The sequence below is a fragment of the Ambystoma mexicanum genome, chromosome 1q (assembly GCF_040938575.1).
Source record: "Ambystoma mexicanum isolate Mex_15411 chromosome 1q, UKY_AmexF1_1, whole genome shotgun sequence".
Taxonomy (NCBI): Eukaryota; Metazoa; Chordata; class Amphibia; order Caudata; family Ambystomatidae; genus Ambystoma; species Ambystoma mexicanum.
The window spans coordinates 39,531,386-39,551,975 of record NC_090922.1 but is presented as its reverse complement, the minus strand read 5'-3'; the positions used below and the strand labels follow the sequence as shown (position 1 = coordinate 39,551,975).

General features: G+C 45.5%; 1 protein-coding gene across 3 annotated transcripts in view; it reads left to right on the top strand.

The window, feature by feature from the left end:
• The window catches only part of AP1G1 (adaptor related protein complex 1 subunit gamma 1), a 1,918,561-nt gene that overhangs the window by 1,520,465 nt on the left and 377,506 nt on the right, over positions 1-20,590 (top strand). For all 3 annotated transcript variants that reach the window (XM_069635469.1, XM_069635470.1, XM_069635471.1), the window contains one exon: positions 11,064-11,205. In XM_069635469.1, the coding sequence (XP_069491570.1) occupies positions 11,064-11,205 (142 nt within the window). The remainder of the gene's footprint in view (positions 1-11,063; positions 11,206-20,590) is intronic.

The window sequence follows — 20,590 nt, the reverse complement described above, 5'->3', positions numbered from 1 at the left end:
AAACCTATAGTTGGATCAGAACCTACTCTGTATTTAGAAAACCAGTTAGATTTTCCGAGAAGGATGTAGGCAGTCTTTTATCCCAGCAATAATCGTGTTCAACAATTAAAACCTGTAAGGGAACAAGCACTGCCAAAGCCAATAGGTTTAGAGGGGGGCCTTTAGGGAGCCATGGTAGCCAAAGTCAATGGGCTAGTTCAATGTTATGATGCTCTCTTCTTAGAAAATGTTTTTTAAAAGTCAGTAGTTCAAATAGATAATCACAGAAGCTCAAGAGGAGCGACCTTGAAGAAGCAAAAGCTGGAAGGCCAGTGCAAGTGAGAAGAGGTCAACTCAAGAGTGTAAAATAGTACTCCCCAAGCTGGGAAGCACCACAATTGGCAAAAGGTAGATGTACTCCAAACCCCACAGTACCTGTGAACTGAAGAATTCCTTCCAGCTGGATGCCTTCCTGTTGCAGTGTAACAGACCCTTGTTCCATGGTTGTGGTGACGAAATGGCGGACGGCTCTCTCTCTAGATAGCGAGAGAGATAGAGAGAGAGGCTCTGCAGCAATGGATTCTCCTTGATTCAGCGGCCTTTTGTGGTTTTGGCGCCTTTTTCTCAGCGCCAAAGAAGAACGAACAGCACTGTTTAGAATTTACTTGATCCCTTGGTCCTGGACACTGGTGAGGGGCCTCTGGATGAAGATTTCCTTGCTTCTCTAGGGTCCTCTGGATGCCCACAAAGCTTTGGCCGTATTCGCACTTCGAAAGACAATGCACTCGATGATGGTCAGGGGTCCCCGGGCATTGGGATTTTGCAGCCTTGGAAAGTCACAGCAAGTTGGGGGTTGCGCCAAAATAAAATAAAGTTGGCCTCCAGACTAGTTGGTCCCACCAGCCCAAGGGAGGATGTCGTCCCGTACGGGTCTTCCCAGTCGAAACGAGAACAGGGTCAGCACAGCTGCAGGGCTTCACCGGGCACTTTGCGGTCCATGAGGGTGCTTCTAGCATCTCTTCACGTCTTTTTCGTCAGATGTTGTCCTCCAGTGGTCGACTCTGCCTCTAGTCCCAGAAACTTCACCTTTTTAAGCAAGTTCCCATTCATTCACAGCCCTTGGCTGTCAATCACCCAGCAGGGTGGCTGTCCTCCCGGACAGCCAGCCGGCCAATCAGAACTGTTTTCACTCAGGCACACCTAGAGACAAAGGAGAGGGAGGTTTTGGGACCCTTCCTCACTTCCTGCCTTTCCAGACACACTGTAGTCTAGGCAGGCTTCAGGGGTGAATCCCACCAAAGGTGGCAAAATACACAAAGGACTCGAGCCCGATTCAAACAGAGTAAAAGCCCAGAAGGAACTAATTGACAAAAAAAGAAGACGGACCGTTTTGTGGAATCAGCCTGCAGACAAGGCACAAGGTAGTAAAAAAGAAACCACTGCCACAGTTAGTGTAACAGAATGTTACATGAGGAGTGGGGTGAAGGAGTCACTATGTAACCCCCCAGCACTCCACATAGTGTGGTGTGTGCTGGACCCACAAAAGAAAAGGTAAGAAAGATGGGAGTCATCTTACTAGTCTTGAACAGTAGTTCACCCAAGAAAATGTAGTTCAACATTAAGAGAAGCCCAAGGGACTCCTCTGTGGCACTGCACAAAAGGTTGTGTGTCACAATGCAAAAAGCAGATGCCTATGGGGTTTACCAGAGTCCATTAAACAGTAGGAAACTCAAAAATCTTAGTCAGAAAAAACAAGAGTGAGTGAGAAAAAAGTCCCACTCACTCAGGAGTTCAAATTAAAAAGCCTGAGTCCAGCAAAATAGCTGGTGGTCTCTACGGTTAGAGGGAATTGGCACAGAAATGAAAATTCTCCCTAACAGAGCGTTAGGCATGGGCAAACTCCCAAACATACAAATCACCACCCTAGCCACACAGGAGCAACACAATGACTTATGATAAGTATTACCTCAAGCCCCACAGTATCTCAGTAGTGAAGATGATGATGCAGGCGGACACCCTCCAGATGGAGCAGCTGCAGGACCCGGTCACTGGATTCTTGCTCTTCAGACGAAAGAAAGGACACTGGAGGAGATTTTGCAGCAGCAGTCGAGTGGAAAGGCTCCCATCAAAGGATTCTTTGGTGCTTATTGCAACTTTGTGGTTTTGACACCCTTTTCAAGACACTAGATGAAGAACGGTTATCGTCCGAACGATTCGCTTCGCTTTCTCAGTGCAGCACTCTCATCCGCAGACTTAAAGGAGTGGCTACTTGCCTCTGGACGTCCGGAAGGAGTCCACCAAAGTTTCAGAGAGATTTGTTCTTCATAAGACGATAGAAAGCACTCAGCCTCGAGGTCCCAGGGTATTGACGGTTTGCAGCCCAGGAAGGTCACTCTGCTTTTGGAGTCTGACAAACTCCATAGGCATCTACTTTTTGTATGGTGAGACACAGCACCTTTAGTGCAATGTCATAGAGAAAACCTTTATATTTCTCATAAGGTTTAAATACCTTTCCTTGTGTGAACTACTGTTCCCAAGAATAGTAAAGTGAAATTGACTTTACTTACCTTTTCTCTTTGTGGGTCCAGCACACAGCATCATATGTGGAGTGCTGGCGGGTTACCTAATAGTCCCTTATCCTACATTCTCATGTAACATTTTTTGTTACCCTCACTACTTTAAATGGCTGGTGGCAGTGGTTTAATTTTCCTACCACTATGCGTTTCTACCGCAGGCTGAAACCCCCACTGCCTGACTCTCCCAGGAAATGTCCAACCGTGGGTAGGGTGTAACTGGCGGCTAACAAGTGTGAAGGCGTAGAGTCAAACAAAGAGAGCCCCCCCCACGTTCACACCCATGAACTGGTCTGCCACACTCCAGAAATACAAATTTGCCCCATCCTCCAAACCAGTAATCGAGGTTATGGCAACGCCCGAGCTGACCATGGTGGATGATGTTATCAATGCAGAGAGACATGGCAGCAATATTTGAGGAACTCAAGGGCTTCAGATCCAATATCAGTTGCAGGTTGGATGACCTCGATAAAAAGATGGACGATGGACTTCAGAGGCTAGAGGCCAACCAGTCCTCAATAGAAATCCTAGAGACCCAATTCAATATGAGGATTTCAGAACTGGAGAGAAGAGAAGAGGAGGATGCCCTAAAAATTGACGGTTTTGAGAATCGTGGTGCCACAACCTCGGGTTCTTTGGATTCACGGAAAAAGAGGGGGTGAACCAGAAGGACATTGTAGCAGCGATCCACAAAGTCATCAGGAATCTGTTAGAGGAGGACATGACCACAGAACCAACTATTGACAGGGCACATAAAGCCGGCGGGGGGGGGGGCAAGGGTCCTCACTCTATTCTGGAAAGGTTCTGTTACTATGCAGAGAAATCCAAGATCCTAGACAAAGCCAGGTTAGTGGGCCCGATACCATGGGCGTTATCCTGCATTGCCATCTACCAGGACCTCTCGACAATCACCCTGTCAAGGCGAGGGCTCTGCACCCCATTGACAAAATGGTTGACTGCCAAGGGCGCTAGATACAGCTGGGGGGGGTTCCCCTTCTCCCTGAATTATGAATACAAGGGGTAAAAGTACAATTTAGTAATGGAGGATGACATCAACAGGGTCTCCCGAGAACTGATGGCAGAGGCGTCAATGGACCCGCCGGCTGCACCCATGAAGTGGGCACACGGACGAAGAACGATAAAATGAAGACCAAAAGATCAAATAGGAGGCGGATTAACGGGTTCCACAAATACAAGACGCTAAACTCACCTTACCCCGCTCAGACATAAGGAAGATGCCAGAGTAGCACATTTGAAGGGAAATGGAACCCTGCCCACTTACCCAGCATCACCACCGGTGGGAGAGACTACCCGGTCTTGCTCAGTTCCCTGTGAGCTGGGCCGAACGTTGATGGTGACTGGGGGTTAGGCTTCCGGTTGTTGAGTCCGGGCGAAAGCCCATTAAAAGTGTTGGGGGCAGGGGACAGGGGATAGGGTTTGGGCATGAGTAAAGAGATAATTGTTTGCTTGGTGAGGGCTCTACAGAGGATACTTGAGGTGGATCAAGGCCTGAGGAAGAAGGGTAGGTTGGTAGTCTTGCCTAATGGTGAAAGATGCATCACCTGAGGTCCAGACGCAATTGGGGGCGGGTGGTGGTTATAAAAGTTAAGACCGTTCTGTTTGTTTTCATGGGGAAGGTTTTCAAAAAGTTGCCTAATGTTGCATGCTAGAGAGAGGCCTCACTGAGATTCCAGAGGAAGGGTACACATGGGTCACATGGCAGGACCCTAAAGAGCAAGGATAGTTTTATTGTTTTTGGGATCTGCAGGGAAAGCGCTGTCCTTGAAACTATTGATTTGAAAAATGTAGAACACTTTTCTGCAAAATATGTCGCTCCTAATAATTATTTATTAGTTGAGGGCCATTCTGTGCCGACACTTGTTTCGACCACTTTGGTCCTTATCGAGGCAGGGCCTGATTGCCTTCAAAATCACCTGCAGAGTCGCCGGTTTGGTCTTCGGAGGCCAAAACTGAGGGACACACCCTCGAGAAAGAACATAGGCTGAAGAAGAAATGGTCCCACTTGAGGAGCCACTCTTCCTCGTCCTGAAAGAAGAAAAGGCGTCACCGCCACCATCGGGACTGAGTTGTCGACGGATAAAGGTAAGCCATGGGCTGGGCCTACCACCCGCGAAGAGTGGGAGGATTTCAAATCCTCAATGCTGGACATGTTCAAAAAGCATGCTGCAGTCGGCACGGCTAAGTATCCCCCCCTTTCCCCGCCCCCACCCCCAATGCAGCAGGCTTCGGAGCCAAGAGCGGTGCTCTGTATACCCGACCCCTCTAGTAGACCGAAAGAGATATAATGGAAGCCAGATCAGCCCTGTGCATCCAAGGATGTCGACGCTAAGGTGTCTCGATTGACATGAATATCCACCATATCACCGTTTACGTTTGTCGAGAAAACATTCACCCCAAAACCCTGATCTGACTTTTTCGATACTATGACAGCTATCTTCACCAGTCATGACGCCGATGACCAGGGGGAGGACGACCCAATTTACTTGGGTTCAGGAGGGGTCCGTTATTTTGATGACCAGAATCAGCTTTTGCAACTGGCTCAAGGCCTCCAGGACGCTAGTGGTCTGGTCACCTCTCCAGACCTCGAATTTCAGCAATACCAGCCCTATCTTCATAATACATCTAAATGCAGGTCTTTGGTACAAAGGGTTATTGACACCCTGGGATTGCATTCATCAGTGGTGCCTGTATAAGGTTATGACCTTACTGACATTTTAGATGAAGGTCTCAACACAAAGCGTAATATGCCTTTTAATCCCTATCATTGCTGGTCCTTTAGCAATTATGTGTCAAAACCCTTGTTCTGTTCCTCCTGTCAGCTCCACCATTTCCAGGAAATGCAGGCCGGCTAGAGGAGACCCTTCATACCTCTCCTTTCACAATTCCCCTTAGGGCAGAGGTCTTCAAACTGTGGGCCGAGCCACCCTGCATCCTGGGGGCGGGGGGTTTAAGGGGGAGCGAGAGCCCAGCATAAAATGTGTAAAAATAATTAAAACGTTTTTTTATTTTCTTTGTTTGGAGGAAATGAGCAGGGCGGCTCACATGGTCGGACTGGACCGTAAAACTGTTTCAGGCACCAATGAAAAAGCGTCCCGTAATTGCAAATGGATATTCATTCCTTTAGTCACATACTGTTTGAATAGTACCCAAGGGTGTGTTTATTGTGAAAATGTAAGCAAATTGTGATATTTCAAGAATATTCAGCAACAATGGTCAAAAGTACTAGCTGCATAGTGAAGTAACTCCTCAAACTGGCCCACATTGGCCAGAAAAGTGTCCCATTTTGACTGGCCTACACTAGCATTTTGCATTTTTGGTATGGGAATTGCCCTATAGGCCAGTCTGAGCCTGGCGGCTCATCCATAATGGGCGAGGGAGCTGTCCACCAGTGACCCCCTCACCCATTATGGAGGAGGCGAGGAGCCAGCCAAGTGAAACACTGAGCCCTCCCTCAGCTGCTTTTTTTCCAGCTGAGGGAGTGCTCCTGGGCTGGCTGAACTGTCTAAAGGGAATCACAGTTCCCCAGCCGCACATGCTCACTGTGTCATTCAAGGCTGCGGGTGTTTTGCTTCGCCAGTCTTGCATAGCTCATTGAAAATGCTGGCTGGGACACTGCATGTCTGTATGTGCGAGGGGGAGCTTTATTTAAACGTGTGTGTGTGTCTGTGTGTCTGTTGTGCTGATTTTGGCGAGTGGGGAGGTACAGGGGGGGAAAAGGGTTGTACAACAAAGGCATTTAAAAAATGTCTTTGTTGCACAATCCCCCCCACCCACCTGCCAAAATCAGCCCGCGTTCTGAGGCGCTGTGGAGCCCAGGGAAGAGGGATGTTATTCTTTTTACTGGATATCTATCATAGATGTCAAGTCAAAAATACTGTGCTTTTCCCCTTGGCCCCCAAGTGCCCATGGCAAACTGTTTGGCTTTTTAACCCATTCTTTTTTTTTAAGTATGCTCTAAAATGCAACATTTTAACCCATTATTGTAAAAATAATTCACTGGGGAAAATTCCTCCGGAACCCTCCCCGATTGGTTCGGGCTCTCTCCCTGCCCTCGGTCGCTATGGCAGTTCTGTGCAAAATATTTATGCCCCTCCACTTAAAAAATTCACCAGCTCCCACTGGCCCTTGGACTGTGTTGGGAACAGGGTGGGGAGCCCAGGGACTGTGTTTGGAGCACTGGGATAGTAGTGGGAGCAGGGTGGGGAGAGCCCAGGATCTGTGATGGGATAGGGAGAGCCCAGGGACTGGGTAGGAGTGGGAAGAGGGAGCCCAGCGACTGTGATAGGAGAAGGTGGGGGAGCCCATGGACTATACTTGGAGTAGGGTGCGTTGACGGCACGCAATAGTTCATAGCCATTTGTACATACTGTCCATTTGGCATTTTTGGAGGGTCCTGGCCTGCCCACATTTTTCTCAGGGGGGTGGGGGGGGCAGTCCAAAAAGGTTTGAAGACCACTGTCGTAGGTGGTTGTTATGCAGGCTGCTACGGTCTCTTCTAGACCTGCATCTTCTACGTTCACTCTGCCTCCCGACAGGGAAGTGAAAAAAGTAGATGTGTTGGCAAAGAAAGCATTCACTTCAGGTTGCATGGCCCTAAAAGCTACAAATGTGGCAAGCAGTTTTGCCAAGTACTCCTTCGGTCTATGGACGGCAGAAAATGCTGCTCAGTAGATCCCAGAAGCAGAAATGTGCGAAGTCTTCCTACAGCTAGTGGAGGATGGAAAAGAGGTGGCCAAACCTGCCTTTAGCTTTGTCTCTATGGCACAGGGCTACAGGAGATAGGCTCCTTATGGCAGGAGAGCACAGCTCCCACCGGCCATTCAAGGGCAGGAGCGTTTCTTGCTCTCCGGAAGGGGCAGAGGGGCTCTAGAGGTCAACAGGCAGCGACGGGGGCTAACCACCCTCCGAAGCTGCTTTTATATTGCCCTCTCACAGCAGACCGGTATATAGGACGGTTGGCTGAGCATTTGCTCCAGAGACAGGGAATTACTTCCGATGCTTGGGCCCTACAGCTCATTCAGTGGGGTTATTGTCTGCCATTTGTAAGAAAACCACCGGACAGACCGCCCCCACCTCCAATCCAACCGGGACACGAGCTCCAGGAAGAACTGAGAGCCCTGTTGCTGAAGGGTGTTGTGGAAGAGGTATGTCCCGAGCATAGATTATCGGGTTGGTGTTCTGGATATTTCCTTGTACCCAAGAAGGGAGGAGGTGAACTATGCCACTCTACCAGCGGCTTCCTTCCTCCGCCTCCTAGGCCTCATGGCATCCTGCATTTTTCTAGAGCCAGAGACCAGGTTGCACACGAGATCCCTATAATGGCTACTGAGGGATCAGTGGTCTCGGTACTTCGGCTCCCTCTCGGATCTCCTCAGGGTGTCTGCATCAGTGGTCAACGGCCTGTCTTGGTCGGCGGACCGCAAAAGTCTCTTGGTGAGGAACCCTTCTAGCCTCCTTGGCCTCAGAGCTGAGTGATCACAAATGCGTCTCTGAAGGGTTCGGACGCTCACTGCAAGGATTTGTAGGTGAACGGCCACTGGTGAGTGACGGAAGCCAGGTGGGACATCAATAGGCTAGATTTGCGAGCTATCAGACTAGCCCTGAAAGTATTTGCCCGTCTCTGCAGGGGAAACATGTCCTCGTTCTGACAGACAACACAGTGGCAATGCACTATCTCAACAAGCAAGGTGGTGTGCACTGCCGCCCTCTTTGCACAGAGGCAATGATGCTTTGGTTCTGGTTGCTGGAGAACAGGATCTCGGTCTCGGCCTCAGCAATTCATCTGGCGGGCAAAGGAAACAACTTGGCGGGTGCTCTGAGCAGGCAGAGCATGGTCTCTCACTAATGGGAAGTGTACCAGGAAGTCCTAGAGGAGGTCTTCGCTCTCTGGGGTACCCCAGCAGTGGATCTGTTCGCAACGGAGTCCAACAGGAAATGCTAACAGTTTTGCTCACGGGAATTCCCAGCTCACGGTGCACTGGGGGGCACATTTCTGGTGGATTGGACCTTCCCTCTCCTTAACACATTCCCTCCGATTCCCATCATTCCATGGGTTCTCCAGAGGTTGAAGAGGTTTCGAGCAACCATGATCTTGATCCTCCCAAACTGGGCAAGGAGAGCGTGGTACTCCGACATCTTGGATCTGTCTATCTGTCCACCTCACCGGTTGCGCCGTATCCGGATCTCCTAACCCAGTCAGAAGGTCTGATACTCCATCTGACCCCGCAATCCCTCAACCTACTTGCGTGGCCCTTGATAGGATGAGATATGACTGGGACCTCTCGGTGGAGGTACTTGAGGTGTTGCTGGCTGCACTCAGACCATCTACAAGATCTTTCTAGGCGTGCAGATGGAGAAGATTTAAGGCATGGTGCAGGTAACGCAAGATTGACCCCATCGCTTACTGCACCACTACAGTGATGGACTTCCATCTGTCGCTGACCTCTGCAAGCCTTTAGGTCATTGCAGTCAGAGGATATTTGGCTGCCTTGTCTGTGTTTAAAAGATCCCGGGATCAAGGTTAGTTTAAAAAAAAAAATAAAAAAATCTGATCCTGGTAATGGCACAATTCCTGAAAGGCCTTGTAAATAGTTTTCCGCCAACTCCCTTTATTGTTCCGGATTGGGACCTTAATCTGGTGCTGACATTTCTGATGGTGACTCCCTTTGAGCCTATTCACTCTTGCCACTTATGGCTTCTCTTTGAAAACAGCCTTCTTGATGGCCATTACATCCGGTAGGCAGGTTAGTGAATTGCAGGCCGTGTGCTATAAGCCACCTTTCCTGCTATCGTTTTTCTGGGAGAAAGTTTCATTCAGGGTAAGGCCTGACTTCCCCACCAATGTTGTTTCAGAATTTCCTATCGCAATTCATTGACCTTCCGGTCTTCTACCCTCCTGCGCACCCTTCTAGGCAGGGGAAACGGTTACATCGCCTAGACACGAAGAGGGCGTTGAGTTATATTGCCAGGACAGCTGATTTCAGGAGAGCTGACAAGCTCTTCGTGGCCTTTTCCTAAGCCTGTAAGGGCCTGCCCATAACCAAGCAGACTTTCTCCCGATGGATAATTTTCTGCATAGATGAATGCTACCAGTCCGCTGGGAAGGAATTACCGGCTGGCATCGGGCCCATTTGACTAGGAGTCTCACCATCAACAGTATTGCAGAGGGGAGTACCTGACCAGGAGATTTGTTGCGCTGCGACATGGTCATCCCTGCAAAGCACTACAGCCTGGAAGTGGCTTGTACATCTGATGTGCATTTTGGCAGGGCAGTGCTGCAAAATTGCTTGGTATAACTTTCTGCCCGCCTCCTCCATTTACTGCTTTGGGAGTCTATCAGATGAGGAATCTGCGGGAGAAAGGCAATCCATTGAAGGAGAAATTACTTACCGTAATGTTCTTTCTATGGATTCTTCTCCAGCAGATTCCTCATCTCCCGGCCCATCCATCCCCGCTCAGAAAGTCGGTGGTTGGTGCACATCTTCTTTCCCGTTGACTTGGTGATGGTCGTCTGTTTCCTTTTTTTGTCTTCCTGCCACAGATTTTAAAACAAAGATTTTTCTAATGCTCCTTGTAGTGTTTATTCAATTGTTCCTCCTTCTGAGGTCTATAGTTCTTTTTTAAGGGCTCATTAGCCTGTTTGTTCTGTTTTCCTATGCAATGTGTGGTGCTTTGGGGGGGGGTGAGGTTGGGGCATAGTGCATGGTGTTTATACGACGCCTGATGTCCCATCCGGAGACGACGACCAGACGCCGAGCAAGACGGGTCGATGGCCGGGTCGATGCCCCCTATCGTAGATTTTCCGAAGCAACCCAGCTGGAGGGAATATCTATCAGATGAGAAATCTGCAGGAGAAGAATTCGGAGAAAGAACATTACGGTAAGTCATTTCTCCATCTTTCCATTAGGAATATAAATGAGCCTGGTGTCTGCCAACAGCACAGGCTGCAATAAAAACAGTTTTGCAATGGCTAGGGACTCCAAGCTCTGCAGACTAACCCCCTCCACCGCTGCACAACCCAGCAAACAGGGCAGTCAGCCCTCAATCAAGCAGTGGCCTGATCCTTATATACAATATAAAGTCCCCCTGCATTGATAGCCATAGGGACTGATCAGTGCTACCAAAAGAGATGAGCTAAGGAATGTAAGTGAAGCAAAAAGGCTTTACTTGCTGTCAAAAATCAGGACCAGTTCAAAGGAAGAGTAAAAAGTGGGGTGTCCCATAGATGTCTTTGGGGGGAAAGCAGCAAATAAAACGTTCCTAACACCTTTGGGAACTAATATATATAGGTTGGAGTTGGATACAGCATCTTGTAATGGTTTGTAATACTTGCTATAGGTCTGGTATCTGCTTCATAAAGATGGTCAAACCGTTGGGGATGGGGGGGGGACGGTGGTCACGTGAACAATGGGACGGGAAGAGAAATGCTGTCTGAATGCTAAGTGCTTTCTCTGCCATTTCTTTTGTTTTGATCAATTTCTTTTTATGGAGGTCGGCTTTGTTGGAGAGAATGCCAGTCATGGAAAAGTCGATCACTAATGGCCCTGCTGAGATTGTGCAGACCAATGGAGAGGCAGAACCTATAGTAATGGAGACCAAATTAGCACCATCTGGTCCACAGCCCACCAGCCAGGTAACAGGAACAACAATCCTCTTTATTTCCATATAATAATTTGTTCATATTTTGCGCTATTATCGAATTGCTCAGCTGGATTTGTGAATTATTATTCTGTCATCCTAATGATTTCCTTCCTCCCACAGATTGCTTAAGACTGGCATAAACATCTTCAGCCATCAGAGAGCTCATTGTGGGTGGTGGCTATGCCTGTTGTCGTTGGAACTCTTTACTCTGTATGTGATGTTTTAGGTGGCCTATATTGATTTATTGTGCATTTGTAAGGCACTTATACATCAAGAAGTTGTGTTTCAACATGCCTTGATGTGCCAACTGACTTCAGTTATATTTTTCCATGTTCTCAAATATTACTTTTGGACTGGTCAAGCTGATGCCCGTTTCCGAACAACGCCTGTGCTGTTTGGTCCCCACGCCCAGATCACTACAAAGAGTAATGCAGCTCTTGCCAACCTATGCATCCTAAGGTCATTAGGGATTGTGTTATGAAAATATTCATTGTTTGGCATAAGAGTGGGAAAACCCCTTCTATGTCTCATATGTTCGAGCCTTCAACATCTTAAGAGTTGAAATCTAGAGAAATGTTGGCCCTTTGAGGAAGTATAGAGAAAGTCAAAGATTGAGGCACAGGAGGTGGTGGTATTCCTCCGAACGCCACTCTTCTTCATCCTCTGTCGAGCAATCTACAAAGAGTTCTGATATGATTCAGTGGGACCCCAGGCACATCTGCAGATAGTTGGTGGGATCCTGGACTGATCTTTGCCATTGAGGTCTTTCTCAACCTACCTGCTGGCTCAACCCAATTGTTCAGTGGTCGAAGTGGGCGGGAGCGGTGCTCCTCTACTTCTTTTAATTAAGTTTTACTGCTCATATACTTCTATTTTAAAAAGAAACCGCTCCGGAACATTTTCGGTTTAAAATAAAAGTGTAGGAAGAAGTTGAAACTTGCACTTTCAGTGCACTGCACAGGATGTTTCCTTAAAGAGCAGGCACATGTCTTTGGGGGGTTTTATTGTGCATGGGAGGGGTTGCAGCGATGAGGTCTGTGGGGAGCGGTGCTGGCCAGTAGGGAACATAGTTCCACTACTTCTTTTCGTACACTTCGACCACTGCATTTGTTCTGTGAGCACCGACTCCTAAACGGAGTCCCTCTGCCAATCCACACACGCCATTTCACATGAATGTTTTCCTTTTTATGTAGCAGTACTACCCTATGGAGATTAGCAGAGGGGGAGACGGACCCATGTCCGTGATTTTCTTTTTTTGTCTTTTTTAATGCATTTCTGCACTGTTAGTGTAACAGACAGGCTGCTGGCAGTGCTACCAAATTATTTTTCTCTCAATTTTGGGTACTCTCTTGTCTGCCTGACTTTTTTACTATTCCTAATGGATTGTGTCCTCACACAGATTCGGAAGTCCAGAAGGGAATTCATGGTGTTAAGATGGATTTCTAGAAACTGGCCTGGTGGACAGATTTCAGGAGGCCACCCTAGTTGTAGTGAATAGGGGAACTCGGAGAGGTTAATACCAAAAGAAGATCACCCACTTGCACATCTGGTTTAATTAAATTAAAGTTATGTTGTTGACAAGGATTTGACTGACTGAGAAGTTTTATAGTTATTCAAGGTGCGGGGGAGAAGAACAACAACCCTGGCATATGGGCTGTATAGTAAACTACAAAAAGATAAGTTCCCAGTTTGGGAACGCCTGTCCACTGCACACTGTCCAAGGCTAAGCAAGCCAAGTAATTTTAGTAGTAGTGTTGATGTAGTTCAGAATTCGTTGGAAAAGTTATAATCATAGTTACCATGTGTATCATCCAAAAGGAACGAGACATTTGTAAATATGAAATCCTAAATCAAAATTCAGTAACAAGTTTTTCATTCTTATTCATAAAATGTATAGATCAATGGGGAAGCTGCCCAACACTTTTCGAGATGTAGTCTCTTCTTCAAGGGCTGATTGATATATTCAAATGTTCAATCTAGTTCAAAAAGACAGTCAAACATAATTCATAATTAGAGATCTACTTGATTACAGGTTTTCTCTGCATTGTAATAATAGTCATCAGCAATTCGAGTGAGAGCAAAATAAAGTAAAATAAAACATTACATGTAACAATTCTGGTCATTTTGAAAATAATCTATATAAATAAAAATGCAAATGTTTGTTTGTTCAAAATCTTAAATCTCCGGAAGTTCTTCACCGATTGCTTTGAAATTTTGACACAACGTTGCATTCAAATAGGCACGTGTTTTTATATACCTACTGTACGTAGATGTCACACCTGTGACAGGTAAAAACATGCTTTTTTAAAAAAAAAACAGCGCCATCTGTTAGACGTAAAATCAACACACGCTATACTAAATAGTTTACTGAAAAACAGCCCCATCTGTTGAACGTAAAAGCAGCTTCAGATCTGCTTCGTTCTCAACAGAATGAATGCAACAGGTTGAGAGTGGCTGAAAGACGTCAACGAGAAACAGCAGATCAGCGTCAAACACGACTCTGTGCTCAGCAATCGCGCGATTACAATGGCCTTGCATTTCGGTACAACCCAGCTGATGATTATAGTTTGAGCCGGCATGTTCTCATCGGCACCATGACTGAAGTTTGTTCTTATTGCAAGGCTCTGAAATTTAATGGAGAAACAAAAGGAATGTTTTGCGCCGCTGGGAAAATTAAACTGCCTCAACTTGGAGAATCACCAGAGCCATTACAAACTTTGCTTTCCGGATATACCGCTTAATCAAAGCATTTCCTATCTAACATCAGCAAATACAACTCATGCTTCCAAATGATATTGTTAGGCTCAGAAATCGTAACAGCTCCATTCATGCCAACTTGCGTTTGCAATCACCATCAACAAAGCTCAAGGCCAATCGTTAGAATTGTGCGGTTTAGATCTAGACACAGATTGCTTCTCACATGGACAATTATATGTTCTACAGTCTGCATATCTGCACAGACAATGGAACAAAAAATATTCTATACCCACAAGCATTGTGAAATTAAACATATTAGAAACGTGCACTTTCTCTTTTCTTTCTTTTCCATTTAACCAGACTGAGCCACAGCAACGCAAGGCGTGGCCGGGGACAGCTAGTAAATAATAAAAGTGTATGTTGTAACCAATTTGAATATAAATGTGGTCATTTTCTAGTAAATCATTTCAGCTTGAAAGGGATCAAAAGATTAAAGCCAAAAAAACGAGTCCAATGATTAAGTACTATTGCTCTTTTAGATTCCCTTCTCTTAAACAATGCCATATTCTTTAATTAAACCTGAATTGTTTGTAGGGCAAGGGTGTATCATTCTTACCCTTTTAGTCACAGCTGATCTCACAGGGTAGATGTTGGCTTTCATTGGCATGTTGAGTCATGTGTGTCCAAGAGCCTATCATTAAGGAGTAGATTGAGGGAGATAGCAATAGGTTAGGCAATGATTATTGATATAATTAAATATCTTGGAAATGGAGGTAGAAAAACTCATACCAGTACAAAATATATGATGCTGTGTATGGCACTTGCATCTATTTTTTTATCAGGTTAGTGATAAAAAGTGATTCTGAAGCACTCGTGGTGGTGAAGAGCTTCAGTTTTATCTTGATAGTGATAGATAATGCTTCAGGCTTTTCCCAGTGGTCACTAGTGAAAAAAATGACCATTTAATATCAAGTGGGATTTTAAGAAGAAATTAGTTGGAAAGACCCATGTTAAGTTCCTTATACTCAAATGGAAGTATCTGGGGACCATGGGTCAACACGGCTTCTGTGGTTGTGGTCAATTGAAAAGGCAAAGCTAGCGGTCCGGTTTGGATCCTAAAAATAAGAATGTAAAGCTCTCCTTATAGTGAAGGAGCCAAGATCATTAAGGAAACCATCATTATGGTACTTATGAGTAGAGGAAGAATCACAAGGAGGAATCCGGTGTATCCAACTCCACCGCGGTTGTTTAGCTGAATCAAAATGGCCGGTTTTGAACGTAGGTGACGGATGTGACGTCATCACATCAATGACGCTGATGACATCGCTTATGTAAACAAAATGTTGTGTGCTTGCCGTGACGTTTGTTGTTCTTCTTGGGGGCGCTACTGAAGCCGGTTTAGGAAGCTAAAGCGCACGTTAGAAAAGTAGTAAAATCAATATACAATGTTTATAGAGGTATGGGATTTAATAATAAAGAATAAGGAATAAAATTGCGGATAGTGGACATTTTCTTTTGTACAGATTAATGAGGCCTCTCAATCTAGATATCTGAAAGAGAAAGGATCAAGGTGGACTTCTCATCTATTTGTGAATGCATTTTGCAATATATTTCGGTTTTCAATGATTTACAGGAAACTACTACCTAATCCGATGATGACATCACTTATATATACAAAACGTTGTGTGCTTACAGTGACGTTTGTTATTAGTTCTTCTTGGGGGCGCTAATGAAGCACGTTTGAGAAGCTAAAGCTCAACATAGAAAGGTAGCTAAAACAAAATACGCTGTTTACAGAGGTGTAGAGTTAAATTGCGGATAGAGTGGAAACATTATTTTTAGAGTAATGAGACCTCTACATCTTGAGATCTGAAGGAGATGGTGTCAAGGTGGACTGGTCATCTATTTGTGAATGCATATTCCAATACGTTTTTTTCGGAAACGACAACCTAATTCAAAATATTATGGGGACAAAAGTATCATTGGATCTTGAGTAATGTACACATTGGTGTAATAAGAGACAAATGCTAATTATCTGTCTCATTAATAGAGTTCACAATCTAGTATGACTTGTTTACAAGTTGTCCCATTGGATAAAGACATGTTTGTTGGGTACATTGAAGTAGCTTACCCCCAAATTATTAAAGTTATCAGTTCTTGACAAAGCCTTTTGTAAATGTCTATGTAGATTGAGCATGGAAAATGTACAACACAAGATGGTCAAAGTGGAGTCAACATAGCAATACATGGTACAGGAATAGTTCGATTGAAGTGATATACTTCTAATCATAATGTCTGTCTCCAATCCGGAGCTCACAATATGAGAGGCAGGATGTTTTATAATACACTATTGTAGTTATCCTCAGGTGTGATGTGTGGTACCTAGGGGGTAATTACCCAGATATAGGAAGTCATTATAAAAAGGGTCCCAAGTAAGATGGATTTCTAGAATCTGGCCTGGTGGACAGATTTCAGGAGGCCACCCTAGTTGTAGTGAACAGGGGAACTCTGAGAGGTTAGCCAAAACCCAATCAAGGTAAACATGAAGAGCAGTCAAGGCCATTGGTCGAAGTGAGCGGGAGTGGTCAGGAGTGGTGCTTCTATACTTTTTTAAAATTACCTTCTACAGCTCCTATACTTTTATTTTAAAAATAAACCGTTCTGCAATGGTTTTGTTTTAAAATAAAAGTGTAGGAAGAAGTTGAAACCTTCACTTTCAGTGCACTGAACGCTCCCTTAAACAGCAGGTTCAAGTGTTTGGGGGGGTTTATTGTGTGCGGGAGGGGTTGTGGCAATGGGGTTTGTGGGGAGCAGGGTCAGGCCAGCAGGAAACATAGTTCCACTACTTCTTTCTGTACACTTCGATCACTGGTCAAGGCTATTCTCATGAGTGTGAGTGGGGTCGGGTGGGGGGGAGGGTCCACGCTCAGTACAAACAGTAAAGCACACAATTCAGTTTAGTTCTGAAGCTTGTGGATCTGCTTAGAATCACATGCTATGCATAGGCCGGCATCTAGTGTTAAGCGCAGAGTAGTGCATGACTTGTTTTTGAAATTCAAAAAGGGGCGTCGACTGGGCGTGTTTGTAATACTCTCCCTTGTGTGACGTGTACTGTACCCATTTTCCTACACGCTGTGAGGTCCCTTGGATTGTTTTTTTCTGGCATTGTAGTCTGTCGCTATTTGTACCTTAGCTAACGCCATTTATTACAAAAAGTTATAAACCTATATTAGTTTGTGTCCGATCTTATTTATCGTTTCGACAACCTTCCTTCAGTGGCTTTCTATGAACGCCTCCAGATCCGAAGCATTGGACGGCAGCTCCTCGCTTTTCGATGAGCGTTGACTTTGGCCTACACCGAGCCCCGACCTGTTAGTTGAATGGTTTTACTAAGCCCTTAGTTGGACCGCAAAAAAACTGTCCTTACACTGTTGGCATGCGCTGCGATACGTGTAGAGTGCATTACATTGATTATTGATATACTTTGTGTCCAAAGGAAACCATCCAGTAGGTTTGGTTTAGCCAAAGTGAAGTGTACTTATTGTATTTAACAAATGAACCAACACCATGGCCTGTTTAGGCCTGAAGACTACTCTTACAATAGAAAGATTGTTAACAATGCGTAAAGAGTAGGGCCTCGATTGTAAAGGAAGTAAGCTTGATTTAATACAAAGGTTGGGGGACCATAAGAATGGCTCCACAGAACCTATGTCCACTTCTAACAATATTGCTGAGAGTGAGGATGTTGAGGGTTCAGACAGCTGTCTAAACTCCTCTGAGGAGGAATATCAGCTTTCTGATAAGGAGGATGATAGTTCACCCCCTCTCCTGCCTATACATTACCTCATACCATGACTGTCTCTGGAACTTTATAAAAGGCACCTCCTGTGGAAACGCAACCTGCAGATCTGGGAAAGTGATAGAACATGTAACCTGTCTGTCAAAGACCTGTTTCTGGACACTTCTTCTTTTTCAGAGTCTTCTGCATCTGAAGTTTCCAGGATCACAGGACTGGTGAGTCAGTATGATATGGAATGTGACATTGTTGTATGGCTGAAAACCTTTGACCGCACTTGTAAAAATAAAGTTTGATCTCTGTCAGAGTGATAGAATACCCTGGGTCTTTTTAGGCTTCCCAAAAGAGACTACCAAGTAATCTTGGATTTAATTGTAGCTAAAAGAAGTAACTGGGATAGGGTAAAAGAAGCTCTTATAAATAGATATAAGAAGATGGCTTCACAATATCTAAACCCCTTAAGGGACCATGAGCGAAAAGTAAATCTAAAAGTGCCATCTCCTCCTCCCTTAAGGATTCTGTCAACACTGAGTGTAGCAGAAAAGCTGTGGCCTTAGGCTCATCTGAGCCACCTTGTAGAAAGGTTGAGGCTCTTAAAATTAGAGAGTTCCACTTAGGAGACCCCTCCTTAGATATAAAAGACATTTACTGCCACTCTATAGGGCACTTGAGTGTAGCACCCATAACTTCAAATAGGGACAAATCCCACAGGCCCACACAGCTAGAGGGCACTCCTGTGAATTCACCTTTAGTTGCTGCTCCTGTGAAAGAGTCTCTTGAAAAACCACATAGTGGAAGTGGTTCAACTAGTTCCCAGAAACATAAAAACATCCGTCCTAGTACCAAGATGGTGTAATACCATTAACCAAGTCACTGGTGTGACCCTACCTTCAGTTCACACTGAGATGAAAAAAACTCTTGAAAACACACCTAGAGTGGAAGTGGTTCACCCTGTGGATAGGAATGTAAGTGTTCCTATCAAATCTATAACACTGTGTAAAAACGTTGTTGAAGTCACTGATGTGACTCTGCCTTCAGCTCTACCTGAGGTAGAAAGCCTGATGAAACCTCAGACAGTGGAGGTGGTCCTTGAATCTCAAAACCTGGACTCTCGACCAGCTGTTGTGGAGGCAATTCCTGGGGCTGACAAGAACCTTGGTGTTCATGTCACACACCGTGTGGTGTATGTCCTTTAGAATAAAGGCCCCTCCAGTTAACTCTGTAGTGGCTGAACCACTTGAAAACCCGCTTACAGCGGAAGTGGTTCCTAAAACTCTAAAACATTGATACACCTGAAAACCCACTTATAGCGGAGGTGATCCAGATGGATGTAAAAAGCTTAGGTGTTTTAACAAACCTAAGAGGGCAAGGAGTTTCCTTGACCCCATGGTAGGAATTATGTTTCTCCTTTAGTTCAGCGTGCCCAGAAGGAAACTTTGAGGCCTGAAAAACTGAAATACCAAAAGAGTAATAAGAAGGAAAACAGCTGTGAGTGGTAAATAGCTGGCTCCGCACAAACAAAATCCGATACCGCTGGATTTTTTCCATGTGCCCTGCGCTTCGAGTGGCGAGGACAACAGTTTTCGATCTCCAAGGAAGAAGAAATGGCTGCAGTGATGGAAGAGGGGGAAGAAGGGAGGCCCATGGAACCGAAAGAAAGCCAGGAGGATAAAGAAGCTACTCAGCCAATAGGGAGAAAGAAGCGCTGGAAATCGGCACAGCCTGAGCCAAAAGGGAGAAACAAACATAAAACTGCCGAACGAGGGGAGCCACCATGAGAAATAGCCTCAAACTGGAGCCAGAAATCTCTGGTAAGAGAGGGGCCAAGGTCCCCAGCGGCTCCATAAAGGAGGGTGCATGACACTGAGATGCTGACAAGTTTTCAGAATAAGAATGGGGGGAGGGACGGGAATGCCGAATCGGATAAGCCCTCATCGACCTGGGTGGTGGAAATACCCAGTGGATGATGAACATAGTTGGGAGGGGGGGGGCATAACTAACATAGGATGACGACTGATCTACACATGGTATCCCTTAATGTCCAAGGCCTCAACTCCCCGCTTAAAAGGCGATCCATCCTGAGGCGCTTGCTAGAGTTGCACACTACAGTAGCCTGGCTACAGGAAACACATTTACTGCAGAAAGATGAAGCGCACCTTGGACACAAACTCTCCCCTAAACAATTCTTCACCTCCAGTGATGCAAAAAAAGGGGGTGTAGTGATTCTAATTGCCAAAGTCAGAATTTACCAAACATTTTGTACACAAAGACCCAGAGGGTAGATACCTGGTGGTTGGAGGATTATTAAGGAGTCAAGTGTTGATGTTGGTGGGTATCTACGGCCCTAATGAACAACAGGACCACTTCCTGACTAAGGTGTGGCAGAACATTTCTGGATGGTGTGTGGGAAAGGTAGTAGTAGCGGGGGGGCTTTAACTGTGTAATGGACCCACATATGGATAAGACTCGCCCACCAACACAAGCAGATGGCAGACATAGGCAGGCATTGGAGCAATTCCTTAAGGAACTACATCTTATTGAGACTTGGCTTTTCTTTCAACCTCAAACAAGAGCTTTTAACGTTTTCAAAAACACCACTATTAGAAGAAAATATCCTCTCTTGGTTTTGTGTGTGTGTTGATTTTATGAAAGGCAAATGCCATTCGTCCTATGCAATTTGGGTGGTTATGCTAGGCCAATTTAATGAAATGTGCATATTTCACCTTGATATGCTAATTTCTGTCGACGTCACATGCCATTACATTTGTTGAGTCCCCCCATTTTAATTTTTAGGACTTGACCCCTAGAAAAGACACTAAAGCATGTAAAATCAATTCACTTCAAATGGAAGGCTTGTTTTAGCCTGACAAGCAAAAGGACAACA